The 22,003-nt window shown below is 41.4% G+C and overlaps 1 protein-coding gene across 3 annotated transcripts in view; it reads right to left on the minus strand.

Moving 5' to 3' along the window:
- The window catches only part of CAPN13 (calpain 13), an 86,758-nt gene that overhangs the window by 10,983 nt on the left and 53,772 nt on the right, over window positions 1-22,003 (minus strand). For 2 of the 3 annotated variants that reach the window (XM_083732362.1, XM_083732363.1), the window contains 8 exons: window positions 12,810-12,973; window positions 12,312-12,348; window positions 9,014-9,070; window positions 7,361-7,423; window positions 5,513-5,570; window positions 4,691-4,764; window positions 1,402-1,470; window positions 172-250 (listed from right to left, as the gene is read on the minus strand). In XM_083732362.1, coding sequence (XP_083588488.1) covers window positions 172-250; window positions 1,402-1,470; window positions 4,691-4,764; window positions 5,513-5,570; window positions 7,361-7,423; window positions 9,014-9,070; window positions 12,312-12,348; window positions 12,810-12,973 — 601 coding nt within the window. Of the gene's footprint in view, window positions 1-171; window positions 251-1,401; window positions 1,471-2,404; window positions 3,276-4,502; window positions 4,765-5,512; window positions 5,571-7,360; window positions 7,424-9,013; window positions 9,071-12,311; window positions 12,349-12,809; window positions 12,974-22,003 lie in introns of those variants that run through there. The other variant, XR_014562514.1, reaches the window with a different exon arrangement.

A 22,003-nucleotide genomic window follows, 5' to 3' on the forward strand; every position in this document is an offset into this window, starting at 1 on the left:
TTGTGACTTCCAAGGCTTGTAGGTGAAACTTTTTCCATTCCTAATCTCCATATCAGGAGAAAAGCTTCACCTGCTAAACTTCTGTTTCAGAAACGTTTCCACAAAGATGTAACAGATTTCAAAACTTAAATTGGCCTTAACTGAAAATACATTCAGAGTTTGTCAGCATACCTTCTTGCTCTGTTACTCTTCTCAAATTGGAAATATATAGGAATCCAGAATTATTTTCATCTTCTGTTTCAAAAATGTCCTGGAAAATATTTAAAACCAAGATAATATTTTAGGACATGGTTAGCATATCGATTCAGTCACTGCCATATGAATTATCATAGCTAGGGATGAAATTTTCTGAAAATCTTCATGTTGAGCTTATAGGGTGTCCCCCCCCCATTCCCATCTCATTTATTTATTTATTAATCCTTATCAGATGTGAGTTTCTGCCTGCTCCTCTTCAGTTAAAGCTATGAGAAAATCTCACATATTATATCCATTATTACACACAATATCTCATGTATAATATTACACATGTATGCATTATGCAAAGGGACACGGGTGGCGCTGTGGGTTAAACCACAGAGCCTAGGACTTGCCGATCAGAAGGTTGGCGGTTCAAATCCCTGCGACGGGGTGAGCTCCCGTTGCTCGGTCCCTGCTCCTGTCAACCTAGCAGTTCGAAAACAACTCAAAGTGCAAGTAGATAAATAGGTACCGCTCCGGCAGGAAGGTAAACAGCGTTTCTGTGTGCTGCTCTGGTTCACCAGAAGCGGCTTAGTCATGCTGGCCACATGTATGCCAGCTACCTCGGCCAATAAAGCGAGATGAGCGCTGCAACCCCAGAGTCGGCCACGACTGGACCTAATGGTCAGGGGTCCCTTTACCTTTACCTTTATGCATCATACACAGATTCTATATGCATATACAAAATTCACAAGAGTAACCAGCTCATAAACAGATACATACAAAATGCTCATATATACTACTATAAAACTATGTTGCACAAATATAGTACAACATGGACCTTGGCTCTTTTATAAATATGTGTTGTTGTTTTATAATATAATTTTGTATATTACACATAGTGATTTGGGCATTTTAAAAAATAAAAGAAACCCAACAGTACATAAGTAGTTTGGGCATAAGTGAAGCTCAGTACTAGAGGCAACTCAGTTGTATGTAAAGTTTGATAAGGTCAGAACTATAAAAAATTGTTTATAAATCCATTTAGAACAGCATGGCACAGTGCAGTGAGGGTTTCACGTTATTATAGGGTGAAAACCTCTCTTCTTGGGAAAATGAGATCATTAACTATTTAAAAAGTACGAAAAGGAAGAAAACAGGAAAAGGCCAGAAGAAAGAAGAGGGAAGCAGCGGAGAGTTTGGATTCACACAGTTCAGTCATACCTTATACTTATAGAGATTTCGCCAAAGCTTTCCAAACTCTTGCAACGTGAGTCTTCCATTATTACTGGCCTGTAGATGTGGTCAAGTTTTAAATACATTTTGATTGTGTTGCATGTTAACAGATCAACTTGCGCACTGACTGGTAGCCCAGAGTGGGGAAACGATCAAAACATTAGTATCTATGATTTGCCTCTCTAAGCTTTATGTTTTGCCTGGCTTGAGCAGAAATATGGTGCTGTAGTGCACTTTCGGAATTGTACCAAATCAGATGATACCAAATCAGTGTGTGTGTGTGTGTGTGTGTGTGTGTGTGTGTGTGTCATATTTGATGGCTTCCTCTACAGTCATACCTTGGATTACAGACGCTTCAGGTTACACATTTTCGGGATACAGATGCGACAAAATCCAGAAGTACCGGAAAGGGTTACTTCTGGGTTTCGGTGCTCACGCATGCGCAGAAGCACTAAATTGCGCTTTGCACATGCGCAGAAGCGCCGAATCGCAACCTGCTTGTGTGCACACACGGCTCTGCAGGTTGCGGACACTGCGGGTTGCAAACGTGCCTCCCGCACAGATCACACTCGCAACCCGAGCTTCCACTGTATTAAAAAAGGAGAAATCCTCCCCCCCTCAAAGACATAGGACACATCAGGAAAAGGCAGTATTAGAACCTGTCTGACATGCTCAATTTGCTGAGAAATGTCACAAGTACATCATTACTAAAATCCATTAAATTTCAAAAACCGCAAAGACTAAGAAACTACAGTCCCACTTCATCCGATGTATAAAGTGCTATCCTGAGTTATAGGTATATACTCTAATGTTTTGTTCTTTGCAGGGTGTAAAAATTGAGGTTAGAGGGAAAACAAATGCAGAAAAGTACAGTGGTATCTCGGTTTACAAACTTAACCTGTTCCTAAAGTCCGTTCTTAAACCAAAACCGTTCTTAAACCAAGATGCACTTTCCCTCATGAGGCCTCCCGCCACCAGTGCCCTTCCACCGTTCGGATTCTGTTTTTAGACCGAGGAACGCTACTTCCGGTTTTGCGGAGTTCGTAAAACGACTCGTTCGTAAACAGAACTGTTCTTAAACCGAGGTACCACTGTACCTAAATTTTGTGGTAGTTCACAAAACAGTTTTTGATGACACAGGTATCCTGGCATTGGTAAGCCAATTCACATAAATGATTCATTGTAATTCACACAATGATTTCATTTGAAGTTTGAGGTTCCTTTGCTTCAGAATGGCTACTTTAAAGTCACTTAAAAAATATTTTAGAAGCCTTTGTTCCCCGATTTGCTTTGGAATATTGTCATTTCTGAAGTCAGATGGTGTCAATTCTTTTGTCTATTATTTTGCACAGAGACTATTCTGGATTCACCTTTTGCAAACCCCCAAATCATGTATACTCCCCTATAACTCAGGATAAAACTTCATGTAACTGATGAGGTGGAACATGTTCCACAAAAGCTTATACCAGATTACGTTTGTTAGTCTTCAAGGTGCCACACGATTCTGTATTGTTTTTGCTGACAAAATCTAGAACAAGCAATTTTTTTAAAAAAAGTTGCTACAATAAATTTTGTTTCCTGAATGTGAAACACCTGCTTTGCTTAGGCAGTAAATACATTCATTTCCTATGGTTGAATCTCCTTCTAAATTTTAACAATAATGAGAACATATATTTAGCTTGTATCTCCATATATATTTCACACGCCATTAAAAAAGGTGTAAGATCTTCCACTGCTAATTAAATACATAAACAAACCCTAGCATTCCAAGTCTGGTCTATCAAGGGACGCAGATTCAAACAAGTTTGTTTAAAGGCAATCTTTAGTTCTCTATGCATCAAGTGTTCAAAATATTAAGGGACCTGGACATGAATGATAGTTGAATATTAAACATGATTTACAGAAATAAATAATTGTTGCAATTACTTTGGAACAGAGCATCTTTCAAACACTGCAATAATGCCCTTTGGGCCTTGTCATAACCCAAGAGATAGAAATGGGAAATTGAAAACCACAAATTTAGAAACACAAAAAGGGCACAGTCCCTTGATTATTTGGATTTCTTTCCCCCCAAACTCCTCTCAGGTTCCACAGAAAAGACTTCCGTCATTGTCTAGGGATGGAGGAGAAATTAGGTTCTGTTTGTTAATGCAAAAGTATCTAATTAGCACTTTTCAAAACAATATGTGAATTGAATTTTGCCCTTACTTTGGAATGCACATCTGTCCAAATTTTGCAATGCAGTTCTCCAGCCGAAATATGAATACAAAAATACATATACAAAATTGCAATATATTAGGCAAATATGGGGAAAATGTGCTTATTAGAAGAAATGCACACCAAAAGTATGATGAATTCCTCATTGCACTCAGAAATCTAGCACATCAGGAAAAGACTGGACTAGATTCTGTCTGGCATGTTTGCTTTCCATTTGCAGGTTGTTGCTTTTTTTAACATGGGAGAATGTTCAAGCATGCAAGTTCCCTTCTTCTGATTCATACGTAGAAATGCAACAGTCTGGAAAGGGCTGTCGTACCTGATATTTGAACTGGTACTTTGGCTGTGAGAGCCCACACTAGATTAACAATGTGCTTTATTGCATACTCCTCGCCCCAAAAGGAAATAGGCAGCTATGGTGACCAGTTCTAATAGGCAACTTATTCAAAGTCAGGCAAATGTAAAAGAGAAACACGCTTCATAGTTTTTTGTTTGGTTTTTCAGGAGATGGTTGTGGTGGTATTGACAATCTGGTGAACTATAGCTATTATTCATCCTGTGTTACCTGCGTCTTCTATTTAGATAGTTCACGCAGCGATTTTACTGTTAACAAGACAACATTGGAAATGTAGAACAAAAGGGAATCTTTGGCGTGAGCATAAATTCTATCACATTTGCCTTCCCTTTCTCCTAGACATCGAAACAAGTCTGGGCATGAAATGTAGTCAGATAGTTAGGCTTTTCTACGCAACATAAAGTCTTCTTGGATGGAAGATTGGACTGTATCTAGGTTCTGATAGGAAGTGATTTACAGAAGTAGGCAACATTTCAGGTGTTTCAGGAGAGGGTTGTTTTGATCTTGTCTTTCCTACCTGACATTTAATCAAAAAGGGGACCTTAGAGGGAAGAGTTTGGCCACTTATAGATTCCCTGCATATGCAGTGGGCAGATCTCATGGCAAATATTTACTTGCGGGGCTCCTGCAGTGGAAAGCACAGCCATAACTCAAAGCAGGGAAGGGCAGCGTAAGGAAGGTTTATTGCATTTGTTGAAAAGATACATCCATCAGAGCTAAAAGGCTCCTGCACGAATCGAAGCTGAATCCATCTCCGCTTCCCCGACTGGCCATTAGATCTATAAACGGATAAATCAGAAAGCAACAGGGACAAAGAATAAGGAGGTTAGGGGAGGAGGCAGGCATGAAACAGTCCACTTGTAACCCGTGGAATTTGGAGTCAAAGTGCCACTACTGCATGCTGTTTCACAAGTCACATTTTGCAAAATATACCAGAGGGGCAATTGGAAAAGGACTGGGCCTTGGAGTGTTTAAGGTTGATTTAAACTCTGTTGCAGCATTCGAGGAACTTCAGTAATAGTTGCAAGGAATATATAAGAATTAAGATATACTAAGAAAAAGTTTAATTATGATAAAAGTGTGTATTGGCAATAAGTAATGTGAAATTGAAATATGGAATAGACGGGAGGTTGGGTCTTTACTGTTAAGACCAATTTATGTTTTATCGTTTATTAAGAAAATTATGTGTCTATGGTTATTCCTGTGTGTAAAAAAGAAAAAGAAAAGGTTGATTGAAGAACAAGTGTGTTTGGACTACTGCCTCTCCAAAGGCCTCCTTCTCCCTCCAAACGGAGAATGTTTGCAAGTTATCCTACACTATGCACATTCGACACCACAGTTTTTAACCCAATTACAAACGAATGCCTGAATGCGACGATTTGAATGCGACTTCAAAATATGCACATTCACATTCCCGCACATTCAAAATATGTCCCTCTTTGTGTGTGTTTTAGCAACTGTTCAGGATACAAGACAGAAGAAAAAAGAACTTGAAGAAATTAGTTGGCTACCAGCAATGAACTTTACCTTTCTGGACTATTTCATTCAGAATTCCTTGCAGCTGTGAGGCATCCAAGTAGGAGGCCTAAGAAAGAACATATGAGAAGGGCTTACAAATGTTCCAAAAGTTGTATATTTTTTAAAACAACAACAACAAACTGTTTCTTCATAGATATAGAACTGAGAGGTTTTTCTGGGCAACCTGACCCATTCTTGGCAGTGATTCTTTACTCCCAAGGCTGCTGAGCACTTACATTACCTCTACAAAAATGGCTTGATTCTGCTTTAATTTTTTATTCTTAGATAATTCCCAGCAGCTTCTGAGATTTGGGGAGTGGGGTGGAGGTGGGAAGTATTCTTATTATTTATTTCATTTATGAATGACTTCCCAGGAGGCATCCCATGAAAGCAAGTTACAATAGAACAACCTATTTAAAACAGTTGCATTTTTTTAAAAAAACTATTTTAAACAACAGACACAAAATGGATTCAAATCCAAGACAGATACCAAATATTTTCAATGTTTTAGGTTTGTTGAAAGAGAAATGGCAAGTGCCCCAAAGACAAGAGAGAAAGCACTTGCCTGTCTGATATACAACAGGAAAGAGTTCCAAAGGGTGGGTTGCCAGCACACTAAGGGCCTGATTCCAGTATTGTGTAGGATGGTCTCTGCAGAATGTACTCCCTTGCAGAATGTAGGGAACGAAGCAATCTTTTAGGTGTCCTAACACTAAGCTGTACAGGGCTTTGTACACCAATACCAGCAACCTGAACCTAGTCCAGTAACTAATGGGATACCAGTGAAATTCTTTTCAGAAGTGCCGTAATACGATGGCAATATACCAGCCCAAAGAGAACAATTAAGCTGTCACATTTTGCACTAGCTGCAGGCAGCTTCTGGGATTGTGGCGATCAAGATGTTCATTGGAGTACAACTCCCATTTGCCTATTGCCTATTTATCTTGTGGACTGCCCTGAGATCTTTCGACAAAGGACGGTATAGAAATCTAATAAATAATACAAAGTAAATAATATTGGCCATACTGGGACACTGAGAGATCAATACAAGCTATGAGAGGCCGCAGATTCCCCATCCCTGTTCTAAGAAAATATAATGCTTTGCACTGTTCTTTTGGTATCCGCAGATGAGATCGCATGGAGTTGTGCCTTTGCAATGCTGCCATAACACCATGGCGTAAAAAGAGCTGAGAATCTTGCCTATTGCCCCTGCAGCTTGGAGTTGCTTGACTCACGAACCATGGAGAAACTTCCTTCGTTGCCCTCGCTGCTCCCGGAGACAAACCTTGCGCAGTATTCGCAGCAGGCAGTGTCATTTTCACCTTTTATGCATTGATATAACTATTAGCTGTGAGAGGTCTATTGTGCAGAGGCTTTTGGCAGCAAATTTTTCTCTTGACTAAGTCAAGGAGTCCTTTATAACAGTTTATTAAGCCATTAAGAGCATCTCCTGTGAACACATGCAGCTCAGCTCAGAAAGAATGGGAATCAATTACCCAAACATTGACTGATGTCTGCTTTCCAAACACAGCAAGTGCAAACTGGAAGTAATTCTGATCACAGTAAAATATGATATACATACCCACATATATTTGTAGCCAAGGGTTACTGCTAATTGCTTGTTTAAGGAACACCTTTCTCCCCTCAAGCAATCAGCCCCCAGCCATCTATTATGTTTTAGCCGGGTTCCTTGCCCTATTTGTTACAGCAGCTGGCAAATCAATAGAGTTTTGAGAAACCCACCTGAGATCTGCATTTGCTAAAGCTGAATAAAGAGCAAGATGGGAGACTTTTATTTCCCAATTCTACATGCCATGTTGATGCAGACAATTTTTCCCCCTTCCCCATTCAACGTACCTGATTAGCATATCTTAGGAAGATGTTTTCATAGGAGTTGTCTTGATTCCACTTGGGCACAACCTGGATCAAAGGGAAGTGTGTGCGTACAAAATCAGTCACAAAAATCAGTCGGCATGAGACAGCATCTTATTTTTATTCAAATGACCCACAGATGTTTCAGGCAATTTAGAGTTAGCAACATTTGCACAAAAGGAGATTCAGTCACCTCCTCAAAAGTACGAAAGCGGGAAGAAATGTGATACAACAGAACTCTGTTCTCGGATTGTCAATTATCCCTCCTTTATTATCTGAATTCACTAAATTCCCCCCTGTGGCCCCATGTTAATTCTGGCAAATGTAAATACATCCTTCCTATATCTAAACTCAGATTAACCACAAATAATTTGCATGTGCAAGCTCTGGCGTGGGCAGAGGACAGAGAAGGTTGCTCTGTAGTATTAATCAGGCAGGGAGCAGAGAAAGAGAAATTGGTGTTATTTTATGAAGGTTTTGCGCAACAGCAAGGCTTCAGAAACGAAAGCCCAAGGATGACTACAATTGGCAGTCTTTCACTGGCAGAATGTGCCAGGTTTATGGAGCAAAACAAACGATGAAATGAGACAAAAAGGATAAGATTGGGAACTATCAAAGCTGGGAGACTTAGGGCAGAATGCTTTCCACTGGTTGAGGGGAAGTAGGTTTTGATGGAAGCTCTGCCATGTTTGTGGAGCACGAGACAAATGCTGTTACCACACACAAACACACACACAACACCGGTTCAACACCTCACTGGCATATTGACTCAGCACAGTTTTGGACATTTTATGGGTGGTACAGGGGAGGGGCATACTTATGCTATATCCTGTGCCCCTTCAAGGCCATGCCCCCATTGACAGTGAGACACTCCTGCTTCCCAGCCTGTGCCAGCCTTCACCAATCTAGTATCTTTCAGACATTTTGGACCACAACTCCCTTTGGCCATGCTGGGTAAGGCTGATGGGAATTGTAGTCCAAAGCATCTGCAGGGCACCACAATGGCAAAGTCAGCAAGCCACTGGAGGCTGCTGCTGCTGCCAATGTGTTTTTTTTGTTTCCCTTGCTGCATGCCCTGGGCAGAAGAGTCTTTCCCCTTCCTCGGGTTGTCCTGAACCCTCATCCTAGAAGGACTGTGTGTTCTCCGCAGCCATCCTGCCAAGCAGTTGTGTGGGTGCCATGTTGTGTAGGTTCCCCTTCCTCCCCATTGTGCTCATAAAATGGGAGTATAAGGGGCTTTGAAGCCAGGCCATGGGGATGGCTGAGGACTTCCAGTGGTGGTTCATTGCAATTTGGGGGCTTGGTGGAGTGGGACATTTTGGTGCCATCTCCGTACACAAAGATGCCCAGATGGAGCCAGTTGCTTGATGCAGTATATGGTAGTTTCCTTTGCTTCACCTAAATTAGATTAATCATCCAGTTTAACCAATGTAAATAAGTTAATTGGCATGTTGAGAACATGAGTTGAGTGGACTCGCTGAGAGTTCAGCACATTGTGAACAGACATGTGATTGCTTAGTAGCCATGTTTGTGACTGTCTTTCCACATGCCCAGTTCACAACACCCTCCCCTGTATTTGTTGTGCCACATTTCATCCCATCTTTAGACGCTTTAGATTACAATTTTATACCCACTGACCTGGCGGTAAGTTCCAGCTTCCTTATTGGAACCTACTTCTGAGTACATAGGATTGTGCTGCAAAAGGAATTCAAATTTTTTATCTTAAACAGCCCGTTATAGAGATTTGCACATTCAACTAAGAATTAGTACGGCGAGAACCTGAAAACAGTTTAAGTGATCATCCTTTGAGGGTCATTTTGCTTTGCTTCAAGACAGATAAGGGAGCTGTAAGGCAATGAGAACAATTTTGGTGGTATGGTTCCCTGAGGTGCCCTCAATAGCTAAATTATAGGCATGATGTACCCAAAGTTAAGAACATGAGACCCTGTGATTTCAACTGAAGGAATCTGAGCATGTTTCTCCCTCAGAAATCAAAGGGATGCAAAGGCCATGTTCAGAGGATCATGTATTGACTTATTAAATACTTCAGAGTTTAAAGAACTGTGGCCATGACTTAATATTCCGCCTTGTTCCAAAGCTGTTAACCATTGTTCTATGGTTCCATGGTTTGGATGAAATGGGACACTACATTTAACTGAAGACTTCTTGGTTTGCATGAAGGAAAGAGGTGAAGGGACTTCATGCACACCCAAAAGGCTCACTTATACCCCAGCTCTCTAAGCCAAGATATGATTGTCCAAACACAGCCATCATATCCTTGTCTTTTGCTACATTCTGCTCTTTGGAAGAGTCTTGCTCCACTTCTGGTGCGAATTCTCTCTGTAAAGCAGAGCTACCTTCTCTCTGCTACCAAATCATAGTTTGAACTTTCTTCTGTTGATCTTAAATCAGCTCTTTAACCTATTTTTCTCTCAGGGGGGTGTAAATGCTTCCAAAGATGAGGAAAAAAAGATTTGAATATAATTGACACAAATTTGGAGCAGGTCCCTTGACATTAGCAAGATCCAGACACTGTGTTTTTCAGAGCAACCCCAACAATGCTAAGAGTGTTATATTTTCTTCTTAGATATTGAGTATCACAGATGGGCCTTCAAATACATAGCATTCAGCCTGTGGCCCTCCAGATGTTTGTGGCCCTCCAGATGGTAAATGGTCGAAGATGATTGGAGGTATAGTTTACCAACATCTGCAGGGCCATAGAATCTGTTTTCCTGGTATACAGTACATACCCTTCAACTGTCCTGATTTAATCGGGACATCCCATTTGGGGGGGCTGTGTCACCTGACTCCTGCGAGATCACAGCCTCGAAAGACACACGCCCCGATTTGCCTCTGGTACATGTTGGAAGGTATGACAGTATGGCCCACATAGGTGCCAACTCCCTGGGGTCCTGGGTGCCTGAGCACCCATGAAGGAACCCACATATTCTGCTACCAGGACATGGCACCCATGGCCTTGGGCACCCACGGTCACAGGGCCAAGATGGCACTCCTGATGGCCCATTAGTTGTAGCAGAGTAAATGGTGAAGATTTCAGTTAGCCCAGGCATAGGCAAACTCCGGCCCTCCAGATGTTTGGGACTACAATTCCCACCATCCCTAGCTAACAGGATCAGTGGTCAGGGATGATGGGGATTGTAGTCCCAAACATCTGGAGGGCCAGAATTTGCCTTTGCCTGAGTTAGACGCTCACAACCCAGGGCCTGATCTGATGCTTCACATAGACCCTGATCCACCCAAGGGCCAACTGGACCAAAATGAACTTGGGGCCCTTACCTAATGTTTTTAAACCACAATTAAACTCAAGGTCAGGATGGAGGTAGGGGAAGAAGGGGTGCTCCATTCCCCTCCCCCCACACAACTGCATGCTTTGTCAGGGTTTAAAACCCTTATGAAATATGCCATTTGGAGGGAGCAGGGGAAACAGAAAATGCTGTGCCCTCCCCCCCACCATATGTTTAATTAGGGGTTTAAATTAAACTCCTAAATTAATTAAACATGTGGAATGGAGGTTGGAGGGGGAACAGTCAGTCCTATTGGGTGCTGCTTTGCTTTGTGGAACATGCTGGCAAAGAGACCCCTGCAGACAGAAGAATTCTATTTATTATTACATTTATGTCCCACCTTCCCTTCAGGACCAGATGCACAGCCTGGGAGTCATTCTGGACTCACAGCTGCCCATGGAGGTGCAGGTCAATTCTGTGTCCAGGGCAGCTGTCTGTCAGCTCCATCTGGTACGCAGGCTGAAACCCTACCGGCCCGCAGACTGTCTCGCCAGAGTGGTACATACTCTAGTCATCTCCTGCTTGGACTACTCAATATGCCCTACATGGGGCTACCTTTGAAGACCTTCATTGGCTCCCAGTATGTTTCTGAGCACTATTTGAAGTGTTGGTGCTGACCTTTAAAGTCCTAAACGGCCTTGGCCCTGTATACCTGAAGAAGCGTCTCCACCCCAGTCATTCAGTCTGGACACTGAGGTACAGCTCCGAGGGCCTTCTGGCAGTTCCCTCACTGCGAGAAGTGAGATTACAGGGAACCAGGCAGAGGGCCTTCACAGTAGTGGCACCTGCCCTGTGGAACGCCCTCCCATCAGTTGTCAAGAAAATAAACAGCTACAGTGGTACCTCGGGTTAAGAACTTAATTCGTTCTGTTCTTAACCTGAAACTGTTCCTAAACTGAAGCACCACTTTAGCTAATGGGGCCTCCTGTTGCCGCTGAGCCGCTGCTGCACGATTTCTGTTCTCATCCTGAAGCAAAGTTCTTAACCCAAGGTAATATTTCTGGGTTAGCGGACTCTGTAACCTGAAGCGTATGTAACCTGAAGTGTATGTAACCGGAGGTACCACTGTATCTGACTTTTAAAAAACATCTGAAGACAGCTATGTTTACGGAAATTTTTAATGTTTGATGTTTTATCGTGTTTTAATATTCCATTGGGAATATCAGTCAGATGGGTGGAGTATAAGTAATTAATAATAATAATAATAATAATAATAATAATAATAATAATAATAATAATAATTACTATTATAGCTCAAGGTGGTTTCATACCTCTCCTCCTCCTCGCTTTATCCTCACAACAGCCCTGAGGCTAAGAGATGGTGACAGGCCCAAGGTCACCCCATGAGCTTCACAGCTGAGTGGTGATTTGAACCCTGGTCTCCCAAGGCTGAAGCAAACCCTGCACAGGCTACCTGCCTCTCCTGCCAGCTGACCTTTTGATTGCCCTGGTGAGGTCTAAATGGGCCAACCCATGGCAGGTTGATCTAGGGCTGTCTTGAACTGAACTATCCAAACTGGGCCAGATTGAGTCAATTCAGTTCTGGATCCAGGCTTCCAATAAGTAGAAGGCACACAGCGTATGTCACTGCTTCACATTTAAAGGCAACACCACTTTCTACACCTACATACCTCTGTTACCACTGGACTCAGCTCAGTATTTGGTGCCCTAATAAACAAAAAGAAGAAGAAAAAGAGAGGACTGCATTAGGATAGAACAAGATGTCTATGTTGCTAGTTAAACACTGAATACTGAATTCAGGTTCCCTGGCAGGCCTGCAGCAGAGATACTTTTTTCTATGGGAAAAGAAGGCTGGAGTAGTCTGGAAATTGTGTTGTATGGTGCATAGTTAACTTACCATGCCAGAATGCAGCACAGGTAGACCTACAAATTAAACCCATGGTTACTGTATATACCCGAGTATAAGCCGACTTATACTCACTACCCCCATAAAAAATAAGACAAGAGTCCTTTAAACAATAGATACTGTTAATGAGCTCAGTTTCGGGGACATATCTGCATGCATGGTGAAAGTGATCACCCATAAACTGAGGAATGGAATATAAGAAAACATTGATAAAGAGATGCTGGCTTATGACAAGAACAAGTCTGAATGCCTGTCTACATACCTGTAGTTGTTTTGGTTCTTTAGAAAGATTCGTAGAATGAACTCTGACTCTTGCCCTCCTTGTGATATTTCTGGAATAATGATGTAGGTCCCAGGTCTCAACTGAAATATCCTAGTGACATCTCGTTGTTTTATGAATCCCTTGTTGTAAACGGTGGTTCTGTCCTGAGAAGCAATATAACGTGAGAAGAAATGAGCAGGCAGGAATTCTGGAGAAACTATCACAGAATGTCATCCTCTAATTTTTAAAATACATTATGCAGGTCAATCAAGGGTAGAAACGAGTTAGAGAAGGGATAACAACTTGCTGATGATAGTACAAACTGTTAGACAGAAGAACAAACTGCCTCAGAAAGGGGAGGATTTTAAATGGAGTTTGGATGGCCTCTTATCAAAGATATTGAACCAGAGAGGATTTCCTGCGTTGGCACAGAACTACACTAGATGATCTTCAAGGTACAGATAGGTTGGTCTGCCATAGTCAAAACAAAAAAAATTCCTTCCAGTAGCACCTTAAAGACCAACTAAGTTAGTTCTTGGTATGAGCTTTCGTGTGCATGCACACTTCTTCAGATACACTGAAACAGAAGTTACATGACAAAGCCATTTTTCACCTTCTCACCCCTTGCTTTTTCCTGTAAGACCTATTGCAGTCGTTAAGAGTCGTCAACAGGCTCATCACAGCTATCTGCCAATCACCCATTCCCACCACCCTTCTGAGTAATACCCCTCCCCACCTTCTCACTATATAGAAGGGTCTGGTAACTTCTGTTTCAGTGTATCTGAAGAAGTGTGCATGCACACGAAAGCTCATACCAAGAACTAACTTAGTTGGTCTTTAAGGTGCTACTGGAAGGAATTTCAACTCTGTTTTTCTAATCTTCTGCAAGAGGCACCTAACTTAGTTGCTCTTCCTCCAAAAGTAAACAGCAGGAGTGCTGGTGAACTGAATTCATGGTCCCATAGGGAAAACACTCAACTAGGGATGGATGATTCAGTCTTGATTTCTCTCAGTTTCTCATTTTTCCAGTTTAAATTCAGTTGGCCACATTTCAATATCCCTTTGTGTACTTGGTTGTTTTTTTTTAAGTCCTCAGAAATGTACCATAATTTTGATGGGCATTCCTCCAGAAATTCACAATTCCGCAAGCCATTTTTTCTAATTTGGGTTTGTTAATCCACAATGCATACTTTCCCCTAATATGTGTATTTTTTGTACTTGTTGGGGAGAGGATTGGGGTGGTGAATTTCACTGCAAAATTCAGACAAGCGTGGATTTCAAAGTGTGGCTACGTTTTTAGGTGTGCATTGCTTTTGGAAGTGTGAATTAGGCAGATTTGCATTAACATGAGAAGCAACCTGAATTCTTCTTCCATTGCTGAACTCAGGAAACCTTTGGTGAACCTCCATATATGGAACCCACACAAACAGATTCCATGACCATATGCTTGCTACAGCTCTGGCACAGACTATGAACCTGATATCCATTCTCATAAGAAAATGTCGTATCCTGTCACATTTGTTGCTGTTCCAATATTTTCATCAAGCTGGAGCAATAAATAAAATGCAACAGCTATTATTGTGATGACACATAAAGACAGCATAATAAAAACCCTTACTAAACATATTCTTACAAATACACTGGAGTGTATAAATCCCATTTAGAGTGGTTTCACAGTGTGGCACAATAATTTATGAGCCATGCCTTTGGAAAGGGTGGGGGAGAATATAAACTGCTGTCTTGCAAAGAGAAAGTGGGGGGAGCCTTTTTTTTTTTTTAAGGGAGCATGGCAGGCATTTGGACTTCGAGGCACGATGGATTAAAACTTCAGCAAACCTAAATGAAGACACTTCTTTTGGACTTAATGGAGTCATTTATATTTAAGAATTTCTTTTGTCATTGAGACATTCAGAGTGCCTTTATAATGATGTTTATAACAATGTTTTCAAGCAATCGTCCCATGTCTTTGTCATACAGGCTGAGGAATCATTGCTACAAACAGAAAATCTTTTCTCCAAGTCCCCTGCACCGAGCAACTGACAGTACATGCATCACCACACCTTTGTACTTCCCCCACTAACCAAATCTGCCATGTCTTAGATCTTTTAGACAATTGGAAAGATCAAGATCTTTGTCTAGGATGAAATGTGAAATAATTATTCATTGGACACAGTGTCCAATGTCATCCATTGTGTTATTGTCATCCATAACATTGTGGAGAAAGGCGATCTTTACAGCAGTCACATCATGCCATTAGTTTGGGACTAATCCAGAATGCAGCAGCTAGACTGGTGACTAGGAGTGGCCTCCAGGACCATATAACACCGGTCCTGCGAAATCTGCATTGGCTCCCAGTACGTTTCCGAGTACAATTGAAAGTGTTGGTGCTGACCTTTAAATTCCTAAATGGTCTCGGTCCTGTACACCTGAAGGAGCATCTCCACCCCCATCGTTCAGCCCTGACACTGAGATCCAGCGCTGAGCGCCTTCTGGCGGTTCCCTCCTTGCAAGAAGTGAGGTTACAGGGAACCAGACAGAGGGCCTTCTCGGTAGTGGCACCCGCCCTGTGGAACACCCTCCCATCAGATGTCAAGGAAATAAGCAGCTACCCTATTTTTAAAAGACATCTGAAGGCAGCCCTATTTGGGGAAGTTTTTAATATTTAATGCTGTATTGTTTTTAACACTCAATTGGGAGCTGCCCAGAGTGGCTAGGTATGGGTGGGGTATAAATAATAAATTATTATTATTATTACCACTCCTTCCAGCCCAGTTCTTAAAGGAGTCTTATTCTCACATATACTGGCCATTGTGCTACCAAAAACATTGTATGCATTATGTACAAGAAGGGGTGGAGAAAGCTTTTCAGCACAAGGGATGCAACCTCTTGCGGGGAATCTTCTGGGAGCCACAAACAAGGGCTAGGCCAGATGATAAGAGGGCAGAGCAATGGATGCAAGTCTTACCTTCTTGCAGGGAGTTATATCCAGCCATGCAAGAAGGTCAGAGGTTTCTACTCACAGACATGCCACACACCTCTCCATTCTCCTTCCAGGCAAGAAAGAGGCATCAGACAGGGACACAAAAGTGCTTAAAGAGGGCAGGTGGCCTGAGGAGAATCCCAGTGGACAGAAAGGGCTGGTGAAGGACCATCTGAAGGACAGCCTCTCCCCATATAAACCGTCCCAGACTCAGCGCTCATTATTTGAGGTCCTTCTATTTTTTTTTCAAAATAATTTTTATTTAGTTTTCCATCTATAACAAAAAAGACAAGACAATAAAGAAAACATACAACACGTATAATTTCAGGCTCTTAATTTCATGGTCCTTACTCTCCCGACTTCCTCGTACCTCCCCTTTCTGCATTCTCATGTCGAATAGTTAATTAGCAAATCCCTCCCTTTTTTTTCAAATTGATTATACAAGTTGTTCAGATTCTTCCACTTAACCATTATCGCTATTAACCCCTATTTTTTCTCATTCAACATCAATCTAGCATTCACTGATTTTAGAATATTTCTTTAAATAGTCTTTAAATTTTTTCCAATCTTCTTCCGCCGTTGCTCTTCCCTGGTCTCGAATTCTGCTCGTCATCTCTGCCAAGCCCATGTAGTCCATCACTTTCATCTGCCACTCTTCCACGGTGGGTAAATCTGGTGTCTTCCAGTACTTTGCTATAAGAATTCTTGCTGCTGTTGTGGCATACATAAAAAAGGTTCTATCCTTCTTTACAACCAATTGGCCGACTATGCCCAGGAGAAAGGCCTCTGGTTTCTTAGGGAAAGTGTACCTAAGTACTTTTTTCAGTTCATTATAGATCAGTTCCCAGAAAGCCTTAATCCTTGGGCACGTCCACCAAAGGTGGAAGAATGTTCCCTCCCTTTCTTTACACTTCCAACATTTGTTCTCGGGCGAATGATAAATTTTTGCAAGCTTGACTGGGGTTATGTACCACCTATAAATCATTTTCATAATATTTTCTCTCAAGGCACTACATGCCGTAAATTTCATCCCGGTGGTCCATAACTTTTCCCAGTCAGCAAACATTATGTCATGACCAATATCCTGCGCCCATTTAATCATTGCAGATTTAACCATTTCATCTTGTGTATTCCATTTCAACAACAAGTTATACATTTTTGACAAGTTCTTAATACTAGGTTCTAGCAATTCAGTTTCTAGTTTTGATTTTTCCACCTGGAAGCCAACTTTCCTGTCTAGTTTAAAAACTTCCATTATCTGATAGTAATGCAGCCAATCTCTCACTTTCCCTTTTAACTTCTCAAAGCTTTGCAGTTTCAGTCTGTCTCCTTCTTGTTCCAAAATTTCCCAATATCTCGGCCAGTTAACCTCCATGTTTAGTTTTTTAATAGCTTTTGCCTCCATTGGCGACAACCACCTTGGCGTTTTACTTTCCAACAAATCTTTATATCTAATCCAGACATTAAATAATGCTTTTCTGACAATATGATTTTTAAAACCTTTGTGAACTTTTACCTTGTCGTACCACAGGTATGCATGCCATCCAAAAAGATTGTCATAACCTTCTAAATCCAAAACATCAGAATTTTCTAGAAGTAGCCATTCTTTCAACCAGCAAAAAGCTGCTGATTCATAATACAATTTAAGGTCTGGCAGGGCAAATCCGCCCCTTTCTTTCGAATCAGTTAATATCTTAAATTTTATTCTAGGCTTCTTGCCCTGCCAGACAAACTTAGAAATATCTTTCTGCCATTTCTTAAAACAATCCATCTTATCCACTATTTGCAATGTTTGGAACAAAAACAACATTCTAGGCAATACATTCATTTTTATAACTGAAATTCGACCCAACAAGGAAAGCTTCATATTTGACCAAATTTCTAAGTCTTTTTTTACTTCCGCCCAGGTTTTCTCATAATTATCTTTAAATAAATTCAGATTTTTAGATGACATATTTATCCCCAAATATTTCACTTTCTTAACCACCGTTAACCCTGTCTCACTCTGAAACTTTACTTTCTCCAATGTTGTTAAATTTTTCTCCAAAACCTTCGTTTTAAACTTATTTAATTTAAATCCTGCTACTTGACCAAACTCTTGAATTAGTTCTAATACTCTTTTGGTACTAGATTCCGGCTCTTGCAATGTAAGTACTAAATCATCTGCAAAGGCTCTCAGTTTATATTGTTTGGCTCCGACCTGTATTCCTTTAACCAGCTGGTCCTTTCTGATCATGTTCAACAGGACCTCCAGGACCGATATAAAAAGTAATGGAGAGATTGGGCATCCCTGACGTGTCCCTTTTTCAATAGGAATTTCTTCTGTAACCACATTATTCACAATTAGTTTTGCTTTTTGTTCAGAGTATATCGCACTTATACCATTTTCGAACTCTTGGCCTACCCCCATCCCCCGAAGGTTTTTTGTCATAAAACTCCATGAAATATTATCAAAGGCTTTCTCAGCGTCCACAAATATCAAAACAGCTTTAGTGTTAGTGTTCACTTCCAATTTTTCCAATATATCAACTATATTTCTTACGTTATCTGACAAATGTCTTCTCGGAAGAAAGCCTGCTTGGTCCCTATGTATCTCCTCCATCAAAACTACTTTCAGTCTTTTCGCTAAAATATCAGCAAAAATTTTGTAATCCACATTTAATAAGGAGATTGGGCGGTAGTTTTTGAGTTGAGTCTTTTCTGTCTCAGTCTTTGGTATAAGAGTGATAAAAGCCTCTTTCCACGTATCTGGTGCCTTCTTTCCCTCCAAAATTTCGTTACAAACTTCTTTCAAAGGTTGTATGAGCCATTCTTTCAAGATCTTATAATATTTAGAAGTCAATCCGTCCGGTCCTGGAGATTTGCCCAGTGCCATATTTTGGATGGCACCTTCTATTTCTTGCTCTGTTATTTTCTGGTTCAAAGTCCTTTTACTTTCCTGAGAGATCTTTTTCAGTCCATTTTTCTCTAAAAACTGTTCTATATCCGTATCGCTTTGAGGACCTTGTTTATACAGTTGTCTAAAATATTTCTGGAAGCAATCCCTGATTTCTGTTGGTTTATAAATAATCTTTCCCTCCACTTCTAACTTTGTAACAATATTTAATTTTTGTCTCTTCTTTATCTGCCAAGCCAGCAATTTACCACATTTATCAGCCGATTCAAACGTCTTCTGTCTCATTTGCTTAATTTTCCATTCTATTTCTTGGTTCATCAGCTCCATATATTGTGTCTGATATAATTTAATTTCTTTCAGAATGTCCTGTGATTTTGGCTTTGATCTCAATTTCTTTTCCCCTTCTTTTATTTTTTCCAAAATTTTCTCTCTTTTTTCGTTCTGGCTTTTCTTTTTGATTGCATTCTGTTGTATCAAGAATCCTCTCATCACCGCTTTGCTTGCGTCCCAGATAATTCTTTTTTCTATATTGGTCCTCATGTTAATTTCAAAATAGTCCTTTAAAGTCTTCTGAGCCTTTTTGCAAACTCGTTCATCTCTAAATAAGGTGTCATTCATCCTCCATCTAAAGGTACCAGTTGTTGTTAGTTTCATCACCATCTTTACTGCGTTGTGGTCGGAGCAAGTTATTTGAGGTCCTTCTATGTGCCCCTCCTCCATGAGAAGTCCGGAGGGTAGCAACATGAGAACGGACCTCCTCTATAGTGGCTTCCTTTTAAATGTGTCTGTGGGAAGGGAGGGGTATTGTTTTGCTGTTTCCCCCTGTCCACCCACATTGATTCTAGCCAGATTGGGCACATCAACCGGGTCATGTGTTCTCATAACATAGCACTTGCCTCTTTGGTAAGAGTGAACTCTAAGGCAGCAGGGGCTCTTACTATGATTCGGGGGGAGAAACTAAATCTACGGTAAAATGCTCCTGAGACCCCCAGACATGGAACATTTACAAGAATGCTATTAGCACTAAATATCCTTCTCGGGGATAGTCCAGTTAAAATCTAATTAAAACCCCACATTTTTAATCTGTGCTTAATGAATAAGTTAACGAAATTGATTACTCAATTAATTATTTTAGTGCTAATTATACCTCTCTTGGATCAGATAACATTTCCTGTTTACTCTGTGCTGGTTCTTGCTGTTTCCTCCCCATGACTAGCATCAAGCAGACGTGTTTAATATACAAACCTAGAAAATTACAGGCGGCTGTGCTAACACCTCACCTAAGGATTATAGAATTGTAGAGTTGGAAGGTACCCCGAGGGTCATCTAGTCCAACCCCCGGCAATGCAGGAATTCTCAACTAAAGCCTCCAAGACAGATGGACAAGGACTTTTGCGCAGAGATCTTAAGCTACCTCTTGGGTTCTTGAACTCATTTCTGTGTGCTGGAGACTCTCCTCAACCTTTCTTGTCCAAGCCCCTCTTCTTATGGCAGAGGATACTTCCAAGGTCTCCTCACATTTTGGAAGCCCCTTATCAGACACTGCAAGGGGCTACTTTCAAAGCAGGCTATAAGTAGGAATGAAACTGAGTTGTTCACAAAGAACCTGTATTGATCCGTGACCCTCATGGGCTGTGTCTGGAGGGTAGACTGAACACTGGAGCAGGAACAATGGCAAGCTGCTCCCTCTCCTCTCCATGTGTGCCCCACATTTCCTCCCCAAATCTGCTACTTAGGGTTAAGGGAACTTCCAGAACAGATCTGGGGGGGAGTACAGGGAGAAGAAGGAGGAGGAGAAGTTCCATGGTGCAGCCATGGTTCTTTCACTAACAGTCCTTTCACTAACAGAATTGCCTCATGGGGTACCACCCCTGGAAACTACTTGCATAGATTAGGCCTCAGTAAATCCAGTTGAGAGTGCAACTGCCTGAAGGCAAGATTAGCATTTTCTAAGTGAAAATAAATACTGACAATGAAAAGTAGGAGATGCTAGAGACAGTGGTGTAGCGTGGGTTGTCAGCACCCGGGGCAAGGCAAGTAATTTACGCCCCCTAACCCGTGGATTTGCGCCCCCTAACCCTAACCCCCAGATGTTGTGCCCGGTGTGGCCGGCCCCCCCTGCACCCCCCACGCTATGCCACTGGCTAGAGATGCACAACAGGAGAGACATAATTATTCCGAAAAAAGACACCCCAAGAGCACTCCCAGAGACTGATATCTAATATGATCTCAAAGAAAAGCTACAAACAGGCTACTTTAGTGTAATCCCAACGAGACGTGTGAGGAAAACATGCCTTTAACTGTCTTTTAAAGTCCAGCTTTGTGGAAATGTGTAGTTCAATGTCTCATGCTTCTAACCCACCATTATAGGCATGTTTTGGATTGGTTGCATTTCCCCCCCCCCCAAACATCCTGAGTCTAGGGATGCTTATTTGGAAGCAAGCCCCACCAGTGGTCAATGAGGCCTAGTATTACAGACAAAATAAATTAGAACATCCCTATTGATTATGCTTACTGGCTCTTTAAAATATTGGAAACAGGGAGTGTCAAGAAAAGCCTTTCTTCTGCTTCTGCCTTGACCAAAGTTTGATTTCTGCAGGCCTCCGGGCAGCAGAGAAAATTGGTTTCTGGCTCTTAGTAATGAGAATGAGAACATGGATTGAGTGCAACTGTGTTATCTGGCAGTGACTAGTAGCTCAAGGTCAATATGGCGGCCTGCTTAATTAACAGCAACTGTGCAACTCTGAGAATGCACATATTCAACTACTGGAAAGTTCCAGCCAGTTGAGCTTCTGACTGGTTGGGAAATTCTGGCCTGGTTGCTCAGCCATTCCCTACAAGATTGGGTTATTACTTTCCTCTATGCTTTACACATTCTTCCTAATGTCTGTGCTGTTCGTTCTTGTGGTGTGGGGTCAAGTACCTTGTAGATTAGACTAGGTCAATCTACTTAATTCCAATGTGCTGCCCTTTTGGTCAATTCAAGAAAGGTGGACACATTTTACTCCTATTAGCAAACTCAGGTGGTGAGTTCAGGCACCATTTTAGTCAAAACCAGGACACTGGGAAGCAAGAGCCCTATGGTTTTCAGGACTTCAAACGTTCATAAACCAGGCTGTTGATTGTCTACATGCTGGCTATATGCTGTGTTTATAACAGTTTTGAATGCTTTAAAACAGGGGTCAGCCATTTTTTTTCAGCAGACCTTGTGAGGGGGGGGCAGACTATATTTTGAAAATAAATAAATGAATGCATTCCTATGCCCCACAAATAACCCAGAGATGCATTCTAAATAAAAGCACTCATTCTAGTCATGTA

This window comes from Podarcis gaigeae (assembly GCF_964106915.1).
Source record: "Podarcis gaigeae genome assembly, chromosome: 3".
NCBI classification, from domain to species: Eukaryota; Metazoa; Chordata; class Lepidosauria; order Squamata; family Lacertidae; genus Podarcis; species Podarcis gaigeae.